The sequence below is a fragment of the Triticum dicoccoides genome, chromosome 2B (genome assembly GCF_002162155.2).
Source record: "Triticum dicoccoides isolate Atlit2015 ecotype Zavitan chromosome 2B, WEW_v2.0, whole genome shotgun sequence".
Lineage (NCBI taxonomy): Eukaryota > Viridiplantae > Streptophyta > Magnoliopsida > Poales > Poaceae > Triticum > Triticum dicoccoides.
In genome coordinates this window covers 726,248,442-726,264,070 of record NC_041383.1, presented here as the reverse complement: position 1 = coordinate 726,264,070, position 15,629 = coordinate 726,248,442, and the positions used below count along the sequence as shown (strand labels likewise).

The window sequence follows — 15,629 nt, the reverse complement described above, 5'->3', positions numbered from 1 at the left end:
GCGTGTATGGAAGGAATATCCTTTGCACTTCAACGGTCGGACCTAGCGATTGAAGTTGAGATGGATTCGAGCAATGTCGTGTCCATGATTTCATGTGAGGAGGTGGACCGTTCAATTTATGCTCTTTTGGTGGGAGAGATCAAGCACCTGTTGAGTCTTAGAAATTTTTTTATTACTCGTGTTCATTGTAGTGACTTGCTAGTTTCGCTAGAGTTGAGGGCCGGACTATTACTTGGGTCGGCTCGGGTCCAGAAGAGATGTTGATGATTGTCCGTGAAGATGGTAAGAACTTGATCATTGAGTAATACAATTCTATTCCCGCAAAAAAAAGTGTGGATTAATTTTGATAAAATGAATGGACTATTCTCCAATGTTTCAACAGTCCATCCACCATACATCTTAGTTTTTCTATCCAATGGCCCATACAGCATGGGTGCATCCGGTGCGTTATATATAGAGAGAATTCCTTATTTGGCCCTTTCTTAAATTTTGCTTCCTTTTTTGACCCAAAAAACATCTTTTTTCCTTTTTTGACACTTTAACTTTATTTTGTTCCCTATGTGCCACTTCCGTTAGTTTTGACAAGTAGCGGTGTTAAGTATGACCTAGAAAGACCATTTTGCCCCTTGTGTAGAATGTGACCTGATTATTTACATGCAAACGCAGAGGTAATGTGATATTTTTTGTTCGCCCAAAAAAAGTGATATATTTTGGTGTAGTTCAATAATTAAAAAATAGTACTATATACATAAAAAAATAGTACTCGCTGTAGGAAAAAGAATAGTTACTACCCATGTGTACACGATTAAATCATCGTCACATCCCCTAAAAAAAAGAAAAATCATCGTCACATCGTGCAACGCGTGGGCGGCTCTGGCCGTGGCGGTGTACTGCCTGAGCGCGCCGACGAGCACGAGCATGTTGAAGATCTGGTGGCTGTGTACTGGTCGATGTAGTCGAACTGTTCGAAGTGACGTTTTTATTTCTCTTTCTCAGGTCAAAAAAAAAGAGCACAATATGCATGAGACATGCACGTAAACACGTGTGCAACCAGAACGGGGATCTCCTAGCTGTATTCAATTTTGTATACATTACGTATCCATGCAGGATTCTAATTGTTCTCTGTCCAGTATTACGTCCCTATACTAATTGCTAAAACTCGAAAGCCTTTACACATCGCGGAGCGCGAGCGCTCCGGCAGCGCGTGACGTAGAACCCAGCACCGCTGGTGTACACGAGCTCATGGCAGCAGCGTACACGAGCCCATGGCTGCCTCCAGCAACACAGGAGCGGCGCTACCTCTCTTTTCATTTTTGTTGACAAACTACTACCAAGGGCAAAACTGTCTTTGCACGTGCCAGTTAACACTACTGGATGAAAAAATATATGAAAGTGTCAAATAGGGAGCAAAATTTAAGCCAACGTCCAAATAAGGAAGATTTCATTCTATAGGGCCAAATAGGGAACCATATTTTAAAAAAGAGCCAAATAAGGAATTCTCTCTTATATATATATGTCTGCCTGCTTGATCAAACAGAACAGCACGAACGACCCGACACATATGTGTGGAGAACTTGTCTCATTGAATACGTCCATCGATGGAGCTGACCAGTGAGTTTTTCCACCCATGCTGCTGCTACTTCTCTCACCTGCGCCTACTACCTACAGCCTCCTCCGGGGCGCTGTATCGTCCTAAGCTTCGGTGGCCGGGCACAGCGACGAGTGGTGAGAAGTCCAGCCCGACCACCGACTGCTCATCCTCATGTCGATGCAACCGCCCGAGCTCGAGCTTTTTTGTCCCCTTGTTCGTCACTTCGTCTGCACCATGCTTCACTGGCCGATGAGCTCTGTCCCTGTGGCGTCGCGTCGGACGCGAGCTGCAACTCTGCCTCGCCCGCCTGCGCGTTAACACGAGCTCAGTTGTTGATACGGGCTATATATATATCTGTATAGCTGCACACTTGACAGCAAAGTTCGTTAGCTGGGTCGGTCAGGTGCCGCAGACCTGTTCGGCATATTCAGTTAGAATCATGATGTGCGCATTTTTAGGACAAAATTACTGTTATGACCTATAAGGCTAACAAAATCCCGATTTGACCTCGTTTCAAAAGAAATTTCGATTCTGACCTTTTTGGGTGATGCCAACATCCCTGGCGTCTGGGTTGCGAAGCAGACGCCAGGGTCCCTGGCGTCTGGCCCCTGGCCCTCTCTGCCCGCCTGCCCGTTGACCTGCTGACGTGGCAAAGGGGCCAGACGCCAGGGTCCCTGGCGTCTGGCCCTGGTAAGTGGATAACCCACGGGAGAGTGTGTGGGACCCACCCCACACACTTTCCCCAATCCACAACCCGAGCTTGAAGAACACTTGGAGCTCTCACACTCTCTCCTACCCCTCAAGCTCCCCCTCAAATCCTCTCCAAAAGGTACATCCCTTAGGTGGATCTTTCCATCACTTTGTTGCTTTTGTTAATCTCCCCCAAATCATCCAATTATTTTTTGTTAAATCTTGTTATTTTGGTTGCATTTTATACATGTTGGTGGAACCCTAGTTCATGTTTTCTCCCCCTTATGTTAGTGTGAATGGCTTGGTTAACTTTGATAATATAGTGCTATGCATGGTGTGTAGTAGGAATATATGTTAGTTGAGTAGAAAGATTGGGGGTTAGGGTTAGTTAGTGATTAGGGTTAACCAATAATTTAGTGTTGATATGATTTTGGATACTTTTGTGTGTTAATTAGTGATACTTTTGTGGGCATCACCAATAATTTAGTGTTGATATGATTTGGATATAATAAGATGTATTTGGATAAACACCAATTCTCATTGTCTCATTGAAGTCTTAAATGCATTCATGTTATTTTTAGATGGAGAGACTTGTTAATGTTCATTACATTGACAAGGAGGCATTCTTGAGTAACAATGCCGACACGGGTGAGGAACCATTGGTTTTTGATACAAGCCCTAGCTATGAGGATGTTGTTGCAAAAGTGAGACAAGTCTTGAAGTGGATGGACACCAATGTTGATGTTAAGTTAATAGGAAGGTATGATGTTGGAGTTGGAGCCAAATCTCGCTTGAAAAGTATGCCTATCACCTCGCATTGGGATGTATACAAGGAAAAAGTATCCCAATCGGAAGACAAGTCACTTGAATTGTTTGCCACCAAGGTTGAATCTCCTCGGTTTACCTTTGATTTGAACCGGCATGTCTCTTCCCCAATGGATGACATGAGCGAGAGGACAATGGTGCCACTTGTTGAGCATAGGATTGTGGTTGATGCCCTCAATGTTTATCCCCCACCACATCCCCGTGTATCATCTATCAAAGCAAATGAGGTTGAGTTGTATGCCCCCAATGCTTCTAGCCAACCACCAACTAGCCAAGCAAATGAAGTTGAGGTGATTGCTAGTGACGGAGTAATTCAAGAGGATGAAGATGCTTATGATGACGACGAAGAGCAAGAGGAAGGGTTTCATGGTAATGATGTTGGTGACTTGGATGCGTACATAGCGCAAAAGGACATGGATCGTGACTTGCCTTTTAGGTGTCAATATGCGTATGACTCGGATGACGAGGGTCCAGTTGAACAGTTGGACGAGGATGGATTCACAAAGGTTGACCTCACTTTCGATTGGTTGAAGACTAAATTCATGTTGAAGCAAGGGTTGAAGGAAGAGGATTTTGTGTACTACGTCAGCAGGAGGCAGTCAGACGGCCCCGGGGAAAGAAAATTGGTTGACATAACTGATGATGACAAGATCCAAGAAATGCTGGAAGAATGGAAATGGAAAAGGGTTGTTGACTTGCATTGCTACAGGAAACCGAGTTATATGTGATGTTCATTGTATGTGATGAACTTCTCATTCGAGACTATTTGTGTAATTTGAACTATGTTTGTAATTTGCTATGCTATGTCATTCGAGAACTATGTTTGTGGTCATTTGCTATTATCATAGACAAACGTGGTAATGAACCTTGTGTGTGTGTTCAACTATAGTGGTATGAAAAGACAAAACTGACTTATATCCAGACGCCAAGGACCCTGGCGTCTGGTACCTACCCTGTGCTGGCTCCCCTGCTTTACCCTGTTTCTGGTGTCAGTCGATAGCCAGACGCCAAGGACCCTGGCGTTTGGTCCCCTGACTTATAGCCAGAAGCCAAGGACACTGGCGTTTGGTCCCCTGACTTATAGCCAGACGCCAAAGACCCTGGCGTCTGGTACATAACCTGTGCATATAAATGAGTAAATGAGTCCTCCTTTTGACAGATTTCATGGCAATCAATGAATTCATAGACATCACAGGAAACAACAATTCACATAAATCACATCATTGAGTAGTACTTTTAAACGACAAATTCATGTCAAACATTCATAGCAACTTCATGAATCCGGTGCAACTTAATTCGAAACAAGCTCATTGAAACAAACTACAACAAGCTCACTTCTTGCATACACAGGTTCACAGAATTCATAATAATATGACAGGTTCATAGAACACAGAAGATAGCCCATAAGACACCAAATGTGCACCACCGTCATCGCCTCTCCCTCGCTGGAGCGGGCCAAACCGGAACAAGAAGCTCACTTCCTCCTTCCTCTCTTCACCATGGTTGCAAGTGTAGGCTCCTCCTCTTCGCTAGTCTCCTCCTCCTCCTCTTCGTTGTATGCCTCCTTCTCCACCTCAGTGTTGGCCTTATATCTTTGCATTCCTATTGGGATAAGCTTATGAGGATACTCCGGACTATGGAATTGTGTGTTCCATGTCTTCTTTCTACCTTTCTTGCCTGGTCTCTTAGCTATGGCTTTGCCTTTCCTAGATGGTTGTGGAGCATTGCATTGTGTTGGTTGTGTAGCCTGTGATGGTTGTGGAGCATCAACATCATACTCATGATCCTCTTCATGTGTTGCATCATACTCATGCTCCTCATGATGTGTTGGCTCCTCTTGATGTGATGGCTCCTCTTCATGGAATTCCTCCTCCATGTCCTCATTGCTTTGTAGATAACGCCGTCTATTAGCTGTGGCGGCGCGGCTACCAGGTGCATACACGTCACTGGACTGAGCACCATGGCAAGAAAGCATTGCTGCCATCTTATGAAACCGCTTCTTGAACTTCTGCAATAAGACAAAATATGCTATGATATGAGATGCACATAAATAATCCGCGAAAAGAAACTTTTATAATATATTGATCACACCTCCATCGTGCTCCTAAGAGTCCTCTCAGATAATGCACCACCAGGTGGATGACTCGGTGCAACATTGGCATCGTTGACGCACAGAAGCAACTCTCTGCCCTGCAATTCATGAACACACCAAACTTATGTATTTGAAAGAAGACAACATGATGCAAGTATGTTAGAATAGGTCAAACAGACTACCATTTCATGATGCATCGGTGCGTAGTCAACGTGAGCCCCTCTAGTGTCTCTCACAGCCATGTTGAAGGTTTGATAACCTTGTGCAGTCTCCGGGTCTTCAGACACCAACTCCGACCACTCCTCATGAGTCCAACCAGGCTTCAGCTTTAACTGGTAACGATCCGCATACCACACTTGGTACTTCTGATATGCTAACTGATTGTGAGGTCTATTCTCTGATTGCACTAACGTGTCTCTTTGATTCCAAATTTCTATCCACGCACGGTGTTTGTTTGCCCAATCCGATATATCCTGATTGTTCCTTCGATCGAACCTACAAATGATGCACGGGACAAAGCATTAGCAAACATTGACTTATTCAATGCTCTACTACATACTCAAGGCATGCTTGCTTACCGATGCAGAGATAGCATTTCCTCCTTGCTCTCCTCAATTGGAATACCTTGTCTTCTTCCAAATTGTCTTGCCACACGGTCTACAAAGTGCCACTCGACTGCGAAGAAGCATATCATTGGGCACCTCGCCCACCAAAGATGGCTATCACGCGTGCACATCTCATTAAGATCAAAGGCACGATCTTCCACATAAGGCAACCAATATACCTGCAAAACAAATAGATACATTGTTAGCTACATAAGTTTCATTCTTGACTAAATTTTATCTCATCGAACTTCTCAAAACCTGCTCAGCAGTCAAGGTGTCCAGCTCGTTCATATAGCACTTGTATCGCACATGCGAGCTTCCTGTGTAGACTGTCACTTGTTCCCAATAGTAAGCAAGCGTAGGGCGCCGATATGGATCATCATCATGCAACCCGTCATGATTACCCCGTGGGTTTGCCATGAGGGGGTTCTTGAAATCGGGCCGTCCAACCGGGATCCGCTCCCACATCCACACGGATAGACTCCAAACAAACCCAGACAATGAGGATGTATCTCCCTTCCTCCGACACGCCAAGTCAAGCTGCAATCAAACAAACATGTTAGATATGGAGGCGCATGACAAATGCAAGATAAATGGTTGCAAATATCTCTTACCTGACGATACAAATATGCTAGTGCGGCCGAACCCCAGCTATACTGGGTATCCCAGTTATTGAGTAGCTCCAAGAACATCCAGAGGGTTGAGTTCCCGGTTGCATCTGAGAAGACTACCTTGGTTAGTACATACTGCTGCACAACCACATCATTGGCACCCTGAGGGCACGGATTGGTGTTTCCTCTGATCAGTTTTAGCCAGGAATGCCTCACTCTTGCGGTATTGGCCTTACCTTCCTGAGGGCCATCGGGCTCAACACCAATTAAAATGCCAGTCCATTCTCGCCAATTACCAACGCTCACACGACCGGTAACAGCTTGTCCGTTGATAGGAAGGCCATTTATCATAGCCATGTCCTGTAGGGTCATCGTCATCTCCCCACATGGAAGGTGGAACGAGTGAGTCTCCGGCCTCCAACGATCCACAAGTGCGGTCAGCGCCGCGTGGTTCACCAGCGGAGCGCGTCGCTTAAACTGCAACACGAATGGGAGAAGACCCAATCTCCGAACGTAAGGCTCGTACCGCGGGTCGTAAGTAAAGTCATCAGCGGAATGACCCCTCATGCGCATAGCAACTACAAGCTGCAAATAAAGTGATGTTTTAATCAATACAAGAACACAAATGAGAAACAACAAAAATTGATAAGTCTAGCTTCTTACATCTCCCTTCTCAATGGCACGAGCACGATGCTCCTTATCCCACTCATCGATTAATCCGTCATACCAAGGTCCATCATCATCCGCCATCCTACAAAAAAAATCACAAACATCTGTGAATACATTAACAATATCAAACAATACTATTTCCTTCTTCAAGTTATGCCATATAAAAACACCATTCTTCTCACACATAACCACATCATTTCTTTCTTCTACATATGCACACATATCATCTAGAGTACCAAATTTCACCATCAAATAAAATTCATAATCATCATCGGCCATTCTATTGAACAAATATTATGCCATCTATATATTCAACATATAGCTAATTTACTAGCACATGCATACATCATCTTCTCAAATATACGCACATCATCTTTCAATCAAATAAAATTCTCAAACAATATGGTGTCACATAACCATATGCACAATTTTATCATATGCAACATCTCTCTCTCTCCCTTAAAACACTCATATTCAAAACATATGCAAATACATAACATCTAATTTATACAACCCAATCTGTGGAACAAATCATGTCACATACAACCATCAATTTCATCATCTCTTTTGCAAAAAAAAGCCAATAGAATAATCTACATATGAACCAAACAATTTCAAATTGCATACATATTCAACAACACATCAGCTACTATCTACAAATCAACTATACCATCTAACAACTACACAAAATTTACTAAAAAAAACAACAAGCACTCATCTAACATCTCCCAATGATGAATAATGCAACCAAAAAGAGATGTTCTAATCAAAACAAATTGGAGGAAATGGGGGAGAATACCTCAAGGATGCTTGGGGGCCTCAGATCCACAAATTTGGGTGGAGGATGGAGTAGATCAAGGGGGGATTTGGTGTGAGGGAGAAGAGGGGCGAGAGAAAGTAGCCTCTGTTCTTGCGTTCGGCCGCCGCCAGGGAGAGGTTGGGGATGGGTGGGCTGGGCCCGCGCGTGTTGTAAACCTACCGGGGCCAGACGCCAGGGTCCTTGGAGTCTGGCCCCTTTGCCACGTCAGCAGGTCAACGGGCAGGCGGGCAGTGCGGGCCAGGGGCCAGATGCCAGGGTTCGTGGCGTCTGCTTCGCAACCCAGACGCCGGGGATGTTGGCGTCACCCAAAGAGGTCAGAAACGATTTTTTTTTCAAAGCGAGGTCAAATCGGGATTTTGTTAGCCTTTTAGGTCATAACAGTAATTTTGTCCCGCATTTTTACTTTGCTTGCAATTTCTTTCTCCCACTGATAGGTGGGCCTCACACACACTTGCTGCTTAACCCATCCATCCCGGCCATTCCAGGGCACGTTCGAATCCCACCGTTTGGATACGATCTTAAGGTTACAAATGACCGGGATTTCATGGGACAGGGTACAAACTTCAGGGATTAGGAGGTGGAGGTTTATCTTCGACAAGCTCTACAACCTCAGAGTTTAAATCAGACTTCACTCCTCGTGGCATGTAGGCGCGTATGCAGGGACTGGTGTGACGGCCATAGGCTGGTCCTCTCGTGCCTCATGCCGAAGGCGTCGCACGGTGTGTTCATCAACTACAGGATAATAGGACCCATGACGGCTGGAGCCATACGTGTTTCTTCTCCTGCGGGTACATGCCGACATCGACACTCGTCTCCCTCCGCGTCGTCCTGGTGCACTCATCGACTACTGCAACGGCCTCCTCCTTTGCACGTCCGACGATGACACGTGCTTTGTCTACAAGCTGGCGATGTAGTGGTCTACACAAGTTCTAGCAATGGATGGCGTGGAGTCCAGGTGGACATCGGCTCCCGCGCGTATCTTGTGTTCGACCCAACCGTGTTCTCCATTTCGAGGTGTTCTTTCTCCTCAATCGGCCACCTGTCAATCCCAAGGAACCTATATCTGCAAAGCCATCGCCGCCGCCATTCAACATGGGGTGAATTTTCATGACCGGTGTGGCGAATCTCGAAACAAGCTTTCACCCCTTTATAAATAAAGGCATAAACAACCACATGATACAAGGTATTGAAAAAACCCTCAAAAACTGATCAAAAGGAAAAATGACAAAACTAGTCGAAAACGCTAATACCGCCAACTAGTTGCCCACAAGAAGCACAGGAGACCCGCCATCATGCGCGAGGAGGACCCAATCTAAGAATAAATACGCTACATCCTACTACCTCCGTCTAGGTGAATAAGTCATTCGCGTAGTTCTAGATCATCGATTTGAGCAATTAAATATGTGTTATATGTCATGAAAAGTATATCACTAGATTTCTACACGAATGTAGTTTCTAAATATATATTTTTTGTCACATATAATACATATTTAGATAGTTAAATTGTCGACCTAGAACTACGCGAATGACTTATTCACCAAGACGGAGGTAGTACTTGTTTTGATTATAATGCCCTACATCCTACTTGTTTTGATTATTCATGGTGAAGAATACCTCGTGCAAGGGGTCATAATGGTGTATGAGATTGCTACCGGGAGTTTCCATCTAATAATAGATAATTTATGCGAGCCCCCTCCCCTAGCATCCCCTTATATAGGGGCGTGTTTGGTTGCCATGTGCTACAGTACCTGCATTGCATACCCTTCTCCACTCAGTCTGGCTCTGAAAAAACAGCCTCATATGCGACATCTGCGAGTTGTTTGGTTGTCTGCATATGGACTTCCTGCATTAGGGGATCAACTTTGGCATGTTGTTTGGTTGCCTACATTGTCTTGGCGCATGCAACTACACGCTGTTTGGTTGCCCGCATGGGGTATGATTAAGAGCTAGCACTTGCACTTAGCACACATGGTTAAGAGCTAGCAGAGGATGGGGGAGAAGAAATGCAGTGTGCGGTGGATAGTGGCCGTGGCGCCGTGTCCGACATGACGAGCATGGAGTCGTGGACGAGCGACCCCGTTGGCGGCACGGCGAGCGACACCGTCGGCGAACTAGTTGCGGTGCTCGCGCAAAGACAGTGGACAGAGGATGAGTATGCAGTGCTCGCGCCATGGTATTGTTAGTGCAGTGGACGAGAGAGGAGGCTGAGATGATCGACGCCGAAAACGACTCCAGTGTAGTAGGGCGAGAGAGAGGAGGCCAAGATGATCGACCCCATTGGTGGTGCGGCAAACTACAGTGTGCACGAAGGCATAGGACACAAGAAAGCAGTGTACGCGTCATTGCAGCGTCAGTGCAGTAGGACGACGACAGAGAGTAGGCCGAGATGAGCGAAGCCGGAAACGACTCTAGTGTAGTAGGACGTGGGCAAGGAGATCAAGGGGAAGGGTTTCGGCATCGAGAGGAACGAATAGGAGAGCTCTGAGTAGAGGACAGAGGAGCTCTACATGGCAGCGTCAGTGCAGTAGACTGCTGTTCAAAGAGAGATGAAGCTACGATCGTCGAAACCAAACACTTACAACACGAATGTTGTGAGGGACTGCAAGATTAGGCTGCTGGTCAAAGGAAATTTCAAATGATCGATCGTGTGCGACGAATCTGACAAAATTCGTCCAGAATAGCTTCAAACGGGAACACGAGATTAAGAACTTACGGCCGACGAAATTACAAACTGATCGCCTGAATGGAACCGTAGCATCGAGGTGCATCTTTTTCGTGTAGAGCTTACCTCGAATCGAAACACCGTTGTGTAGATTAGAGAGAGGAGATTAGATAGAAGCTTAGTGGAGGTTAAAGAAACCTTATGCAATCACCTCGCATCTCTCCCGTCTCCACTTGTACAAGGCCCGTTCGCTAGCGCTCGCCTCGGCCTGGCTCGCGAGAAACTGCCGATTCGAGCGTTTCCAACGAATCAGGCTCTGGGCCGTTTTAAGAAGCGTGCGATGCAGGCCCAACAGTAAAAACGGGCAACCAAGCAGGCCTCTTTCTTCCCGCGCGGGCCTGGTTGGGCCCAATGCGGGCAACCAAACACGCCCTAGATGGTGGAGGCTAGGGTTTAAAAAGAGGTAGATGCGATCTATGTTGTCGCCGCCCTTGCCTTGGAGGGCAAGAAGGTCAGGCCCGACTAAGTCTCCACCAACTGGCTGAAGAACGCCGCCGCAAGACGAAGCTGGACCCCCGCAGCCCACCACCATTCCCCGAGCCCCGCCATCGGACGCCTAGATGTGCATGGCCCGGGACACCGCTGGCTGCCACCAGACCCTACCGCCCGCAGAGCACGCGGGAGGGGGGGGGTGAGAAAGCGACTGAGCTTCAGTGACGTAACTACACCTGCAGTTGGGTCAGTGACATGGACATTGTGAAACTAATAGATGGCTGACCCACATGTCACTGACCCAACTGCAGGTGCAATTAAGGCACCGAAGCAGCATCCGTGAGAGAGAGCTCCGTTGCCGTCGTCGGCCACATGGGCTTCGCCCGACGGCATCTTCCGGCGGCGGCGGCGGCGGGTGGGGAAGGGATGAAGGGCGACGCAGCCTAGGGTTTGAGGGAGTCGCCCTCAGGTCGCCCTGGGCAGGAGTTATCGATGGGTAGAAATTGATAGTATGTTCCGACTATGTTTGTGTAGTCCTTTCTTTGACATTGTATATCATATTCTCTCCTAATTATAAATCGCATGCAGCGGTTGGATTAAAAAAAATGCTCTGTAGGTGATGAAGACAATTGTAACAGTACACGTCATCTTTCTCTAAAAAACAGTAGTACACGTGACGACGTCGAAGCCTGAACCAGCTGATGCATATTCTATACTTCCACCACCTAAAGCTTTTGTATTAAGACAAATGAAGTCAAACACTGAGCACAGATCAAGAAACGCCATCCTGATCCGTGCATTGTACCTGTGCATCCTCTCTGAGCAAGCAATGGCCGGGACCTTCATTCTTTCGGTGCAAATCATGGTGGTTTCTCCATAGATTCCAAGAAACCACACAGGAAAGGAATCACTCTGTTCGGATGGAGCAGCTCCAAGAAACACCGCACGGAGATGGAAATCTCAAGGCCGCCCCAGATCCCGGACACGGAGGCGGCAATGGCGGCTGCATCGCTCCCAATGGCACCCTCCCCTGCGGCTGGCTCGGTCGTCTGTCCCGCGAGCTGCATTGGAGCTTCGTGCTCGCCGTCGTCGCCGTCTACGGCGCCTGCCAGGGCGTCGGCTCCTCATTCGGCAGCGTCGCCGCGGGGTACTACTGGAAGGACGTGCAGCGCGTGCAGCCGGCCGCCTCGCAGTTCTACCAGGGCGTCGTCAACGTGCCCTGGGTCGTCAAGCCCCTGTGGGGCCTCTTCACCGACGTCGTCCCCGTCGCCGGCTACCGCCGCCGCCCGTACCTCCTCCTCGCAGGTGAGCCAATGCTTTGCTTGCTACGGTCAACGTCGTTCTGAATCTGCTCGCCTTCTTAAGCTGCTGTCTTGATCCATGTATTGTAACCAACTATGTAAAGGCGTCATGGGCGTGTCGTCCATGCTCACGCTTGCTCTGCGCCGCACGCCGGCGATCGCACCGGCATTGGTGGCGTTCACGACGCAGGCCGCGGGCGCCGCCATAGCCGACGTGGTGGTGGACGCCATGGTCGCGCAGAACAGCATAAGCCACCCTCCGCTCGCCGCCGACATGCAGAGCATGTGCGGGTATTGCTCCTCCGCCGGCGCATTGGTGGGGTACTCCATCAGCGGCCTCGTCGTTCACGCAATAGGTTCCCAGGTCTGAAGTCTGAACTGAACATTTCCTGAGAGAAGATGGATGGTATTGGTAGACATTCAACATACAGATTCCAATGTTCTTGCCATGTCCATTTGATCTTTTCAGGGGGCTCTTGGCTTGCTGAGCATCCCCTCCGTGCTCGTATTTTCGGCCGGGATTCTTGTCAAGGAGGAGCGGGCCAAGGATTTCGAGTACAACCAGGTGAGCTCGAGCTTCAGAAGCTGCCAATTAAATACAGTTATGAACATGCTTCACTCTCAAGGTTGTTAACTGCAATATATTCAGGTTCACAAGAAGTTCTACGAAGCAGTTGAATCAATGTGGTCAACATTGAAGTGCCCGCAAGTCTGGAGGCCGTGCGTTTACATGTTCTTAATGTTCGTGCTAAGCCCGGACATCCAAGGAGGGCTGTTCTACTGGTACACAGATTCGAGCACCGGACTCGCATTTTCCGAGGTAGTTTCTGCTAAAAAATGTTCTTCAGATGCATGCTAGAAGCTAGAATTACATAGACTAAAACACACGACAAAGATCGAGAAGAACTGATGGATGAGATGGGACCTGCCATTTTTCTGTAGGGATTCATTGGTCTCATCTACTCGATAGGCTCAGTGGGCTCGCTGCTCGGCGTCCTGCTCTACCAGAACATGCTCAAGGACTACCCGTTCCGCGGCCTGCTCCTATGGGGCCAGCTGCTGGCCTGCCTGTCCGGGATGATCGACCTGGTGCTGGTCACCAGGCTGAACCTGAGGATCGGCATGGCGGACTACCTCTTCGCTGTGATGGACAACAGCGTCTCCCAGCTGATCGGCCAGCTGAAATGGCTGCCGCTCCTCGTGCTCTGCTCCAAGCTCTGCCCCGTGGGCATCGAGGGCACCTTCTTCGCGCTGCTCATGTCCATCCAGAACCTCGGCCTGCTCATGTCCGCCTGGTGGGGCGGCCTCCTGCTGCACGCGCTGGGCGTGTCGCGGACCGAGTTCGGGAACCTCTGGGTGGCCGTGCTGGCGAGGAACGCCATGCGGCTGCTCCCGCTGGCGTTCCTGTTCCTGGTGCCTCGGAGCGACCAGAGCTCGACCATCCTTCCCGCGGAGATGCTGCTTGCGGATGGAGGTTCCGCGGGACATGTGGAACCAGGGTCGTCAGGTGTCATCGAGTTTTCTGTCCTCCATGGAAATGAAAATGGTGAAGTTGTTGAGACTGAGGAAGAGGAACTAGAGCTGACCCCACTCATGGAGAAGATCTGACTACTGGAGAAGATGAAAGAGGTAATAGCACTGCAGGTCCCTGAACTTGTTATGGAGGTGATGATTTGGTCCTCAAACTTGAAAAAGCGGATTATTTAGTCCTTGAACTTGTCATGGAGGTGCAAGTTTGGTCCTGTGCGAATCACAGCTCGCCAAGTGAAGCCAGCTGGGCTGGGCTGGTCAGTGCCGCACATTTTTGCAATCCCCCTGCCTTAAGCCCTAATCAACCCGCACTACACCTCGTTTGCGTCAGTGACCTGCAGTGCTAACTCCCGTTGAAACCAGCGACGAGGACACGGACTGGGAGGCTGCGCGGGATCTGCTTCAGGACGCCGTCCCGCCAAACTTTCCTCGTTAATTATGGGTCCGATGGTGCGACTTTCTCCTTTTTCTACCATGCATGGGAGCTAATTCCTTCAAGTATTCTTTAGAGATCCATTCTAATCTCTGTTCGTTGACTCCTGAGTCTCCTAGTTGATATTCAAGCAACTTTTGAATGTATATAAATTGTTTAGATTCGATATGAGAACTCGAGGTGGGACTATTTAGTCATGGGACTACAATGTTTTTTTATCTGAGGCCAATAATATGAATGTAATCCAATAACAGCACGGCGGTCAGGAGCCCAATAACAAAAAACATAGTCATTATTATTCTGGACAAGCGTGCGCAAAAAATGTCCTAAAACAGTGTTGTTAAATCAAGAGCTAACTCTTCAAAGATCTAGAGGCACTCGAGAGAGTCATAAGAGTTTGATTCATTTATTCTCTACTAATATCGCCTTGTTGGAACAATGTCGTAGAAGACATGGACAACGCAAACAGAAGAGAGCATGTGGTCTCCTTATTTATTTCCATCCGTTTCATTTTGTGTTCTAAATAGAGCTTACATAAATGTGTAAAGTTAACCAAAAACCTATTTCAATTGTCTAAGGACGAATGGATGAGAATCAATCCTAGATGAGGCGTATGCTTTTGTGACAGGCATGGTATTCCTAAGTTGGAAAGTTAAGAACAATACGTCAAACTAAAGAATCCAGGACAAAAAATAGCAACGATGTCAGAAATTATTTGTGCATTTTTTTCTTCACACGTACATGTGTTCCCAAAAAGGCGCATTCTTTTTTCTAGGAAGTCACATACACATTACTATTTTAACAACCCGGCTAGTTCTTTTTATTCCCAGGACTGGCAAGGTCAAGAATAAAAATGAATAATGGTTAATTTAATATCTGAGAAAGTGGGTTTTCATAGCCGTGCATTAACATTTTCCCACAGCCCTGCCATACAAGAGTGCGTACAGTGCATCATGCGATAAAATGGCTGGTACTCGGTTACTAAGTTTAATAAAATGCTTGTGTGCATTATCAGCCGGGGCCATCCCCTTTTCAGTAAAAGAAAAAAAATTACATACTGTGTAGGTGCTTGGAAAAACTACCAAGTTTGCTTTACTTTGCTTACAATGTGCTAAATAAATAATTAACCAGTTTAGGCACATGCATAATTATCAGCACCGGGCATGATCCGAAAATGCTACAAAAATTAGAAAGTTATGCACATGCATAACTATCAGCGTCATCGTCACCCCTGGCCGTCCTTAATTTGGTTCTTCCTCAAGGAACCAACTCATAAGTTCTTTCATTGTTGCATTCGCCGGCATATGT

General features: G+C 47.2%; 1 protein-coding gene across 1 annotated transcript; it reads left to right on the top strand.

Annotated features, from left to right (window-relative positions):
* The first annotated feature begins 11,857 nt into the window (after positions 1-11,857).
* LOC119368493 (probable folate-biopterin transporter 2) lies at positions 11,858-14,502 on the top strand. Its single transcript, XM_037633734.1, has 5 exons — positions 11,858-12,362; positions 12,463-12,722; positions 12,828-12,923; positions 13,008-13,178; positions 13,301-14,502. Exons 1-5 carry the CDS (start codon positions 11,978-11,980, stop codon positions 13,964-13,966), a joined length of 1,578 nt encoding a protein of 525 aa, XP_037489631.1. The 5' UTR covers positions 11,858-11,977; the 3' UTR covers positions 13,967-14,502.
* The last annotated feature ends 1,127 nt before the right edge of the window (positions 14,503-15,629 follow it).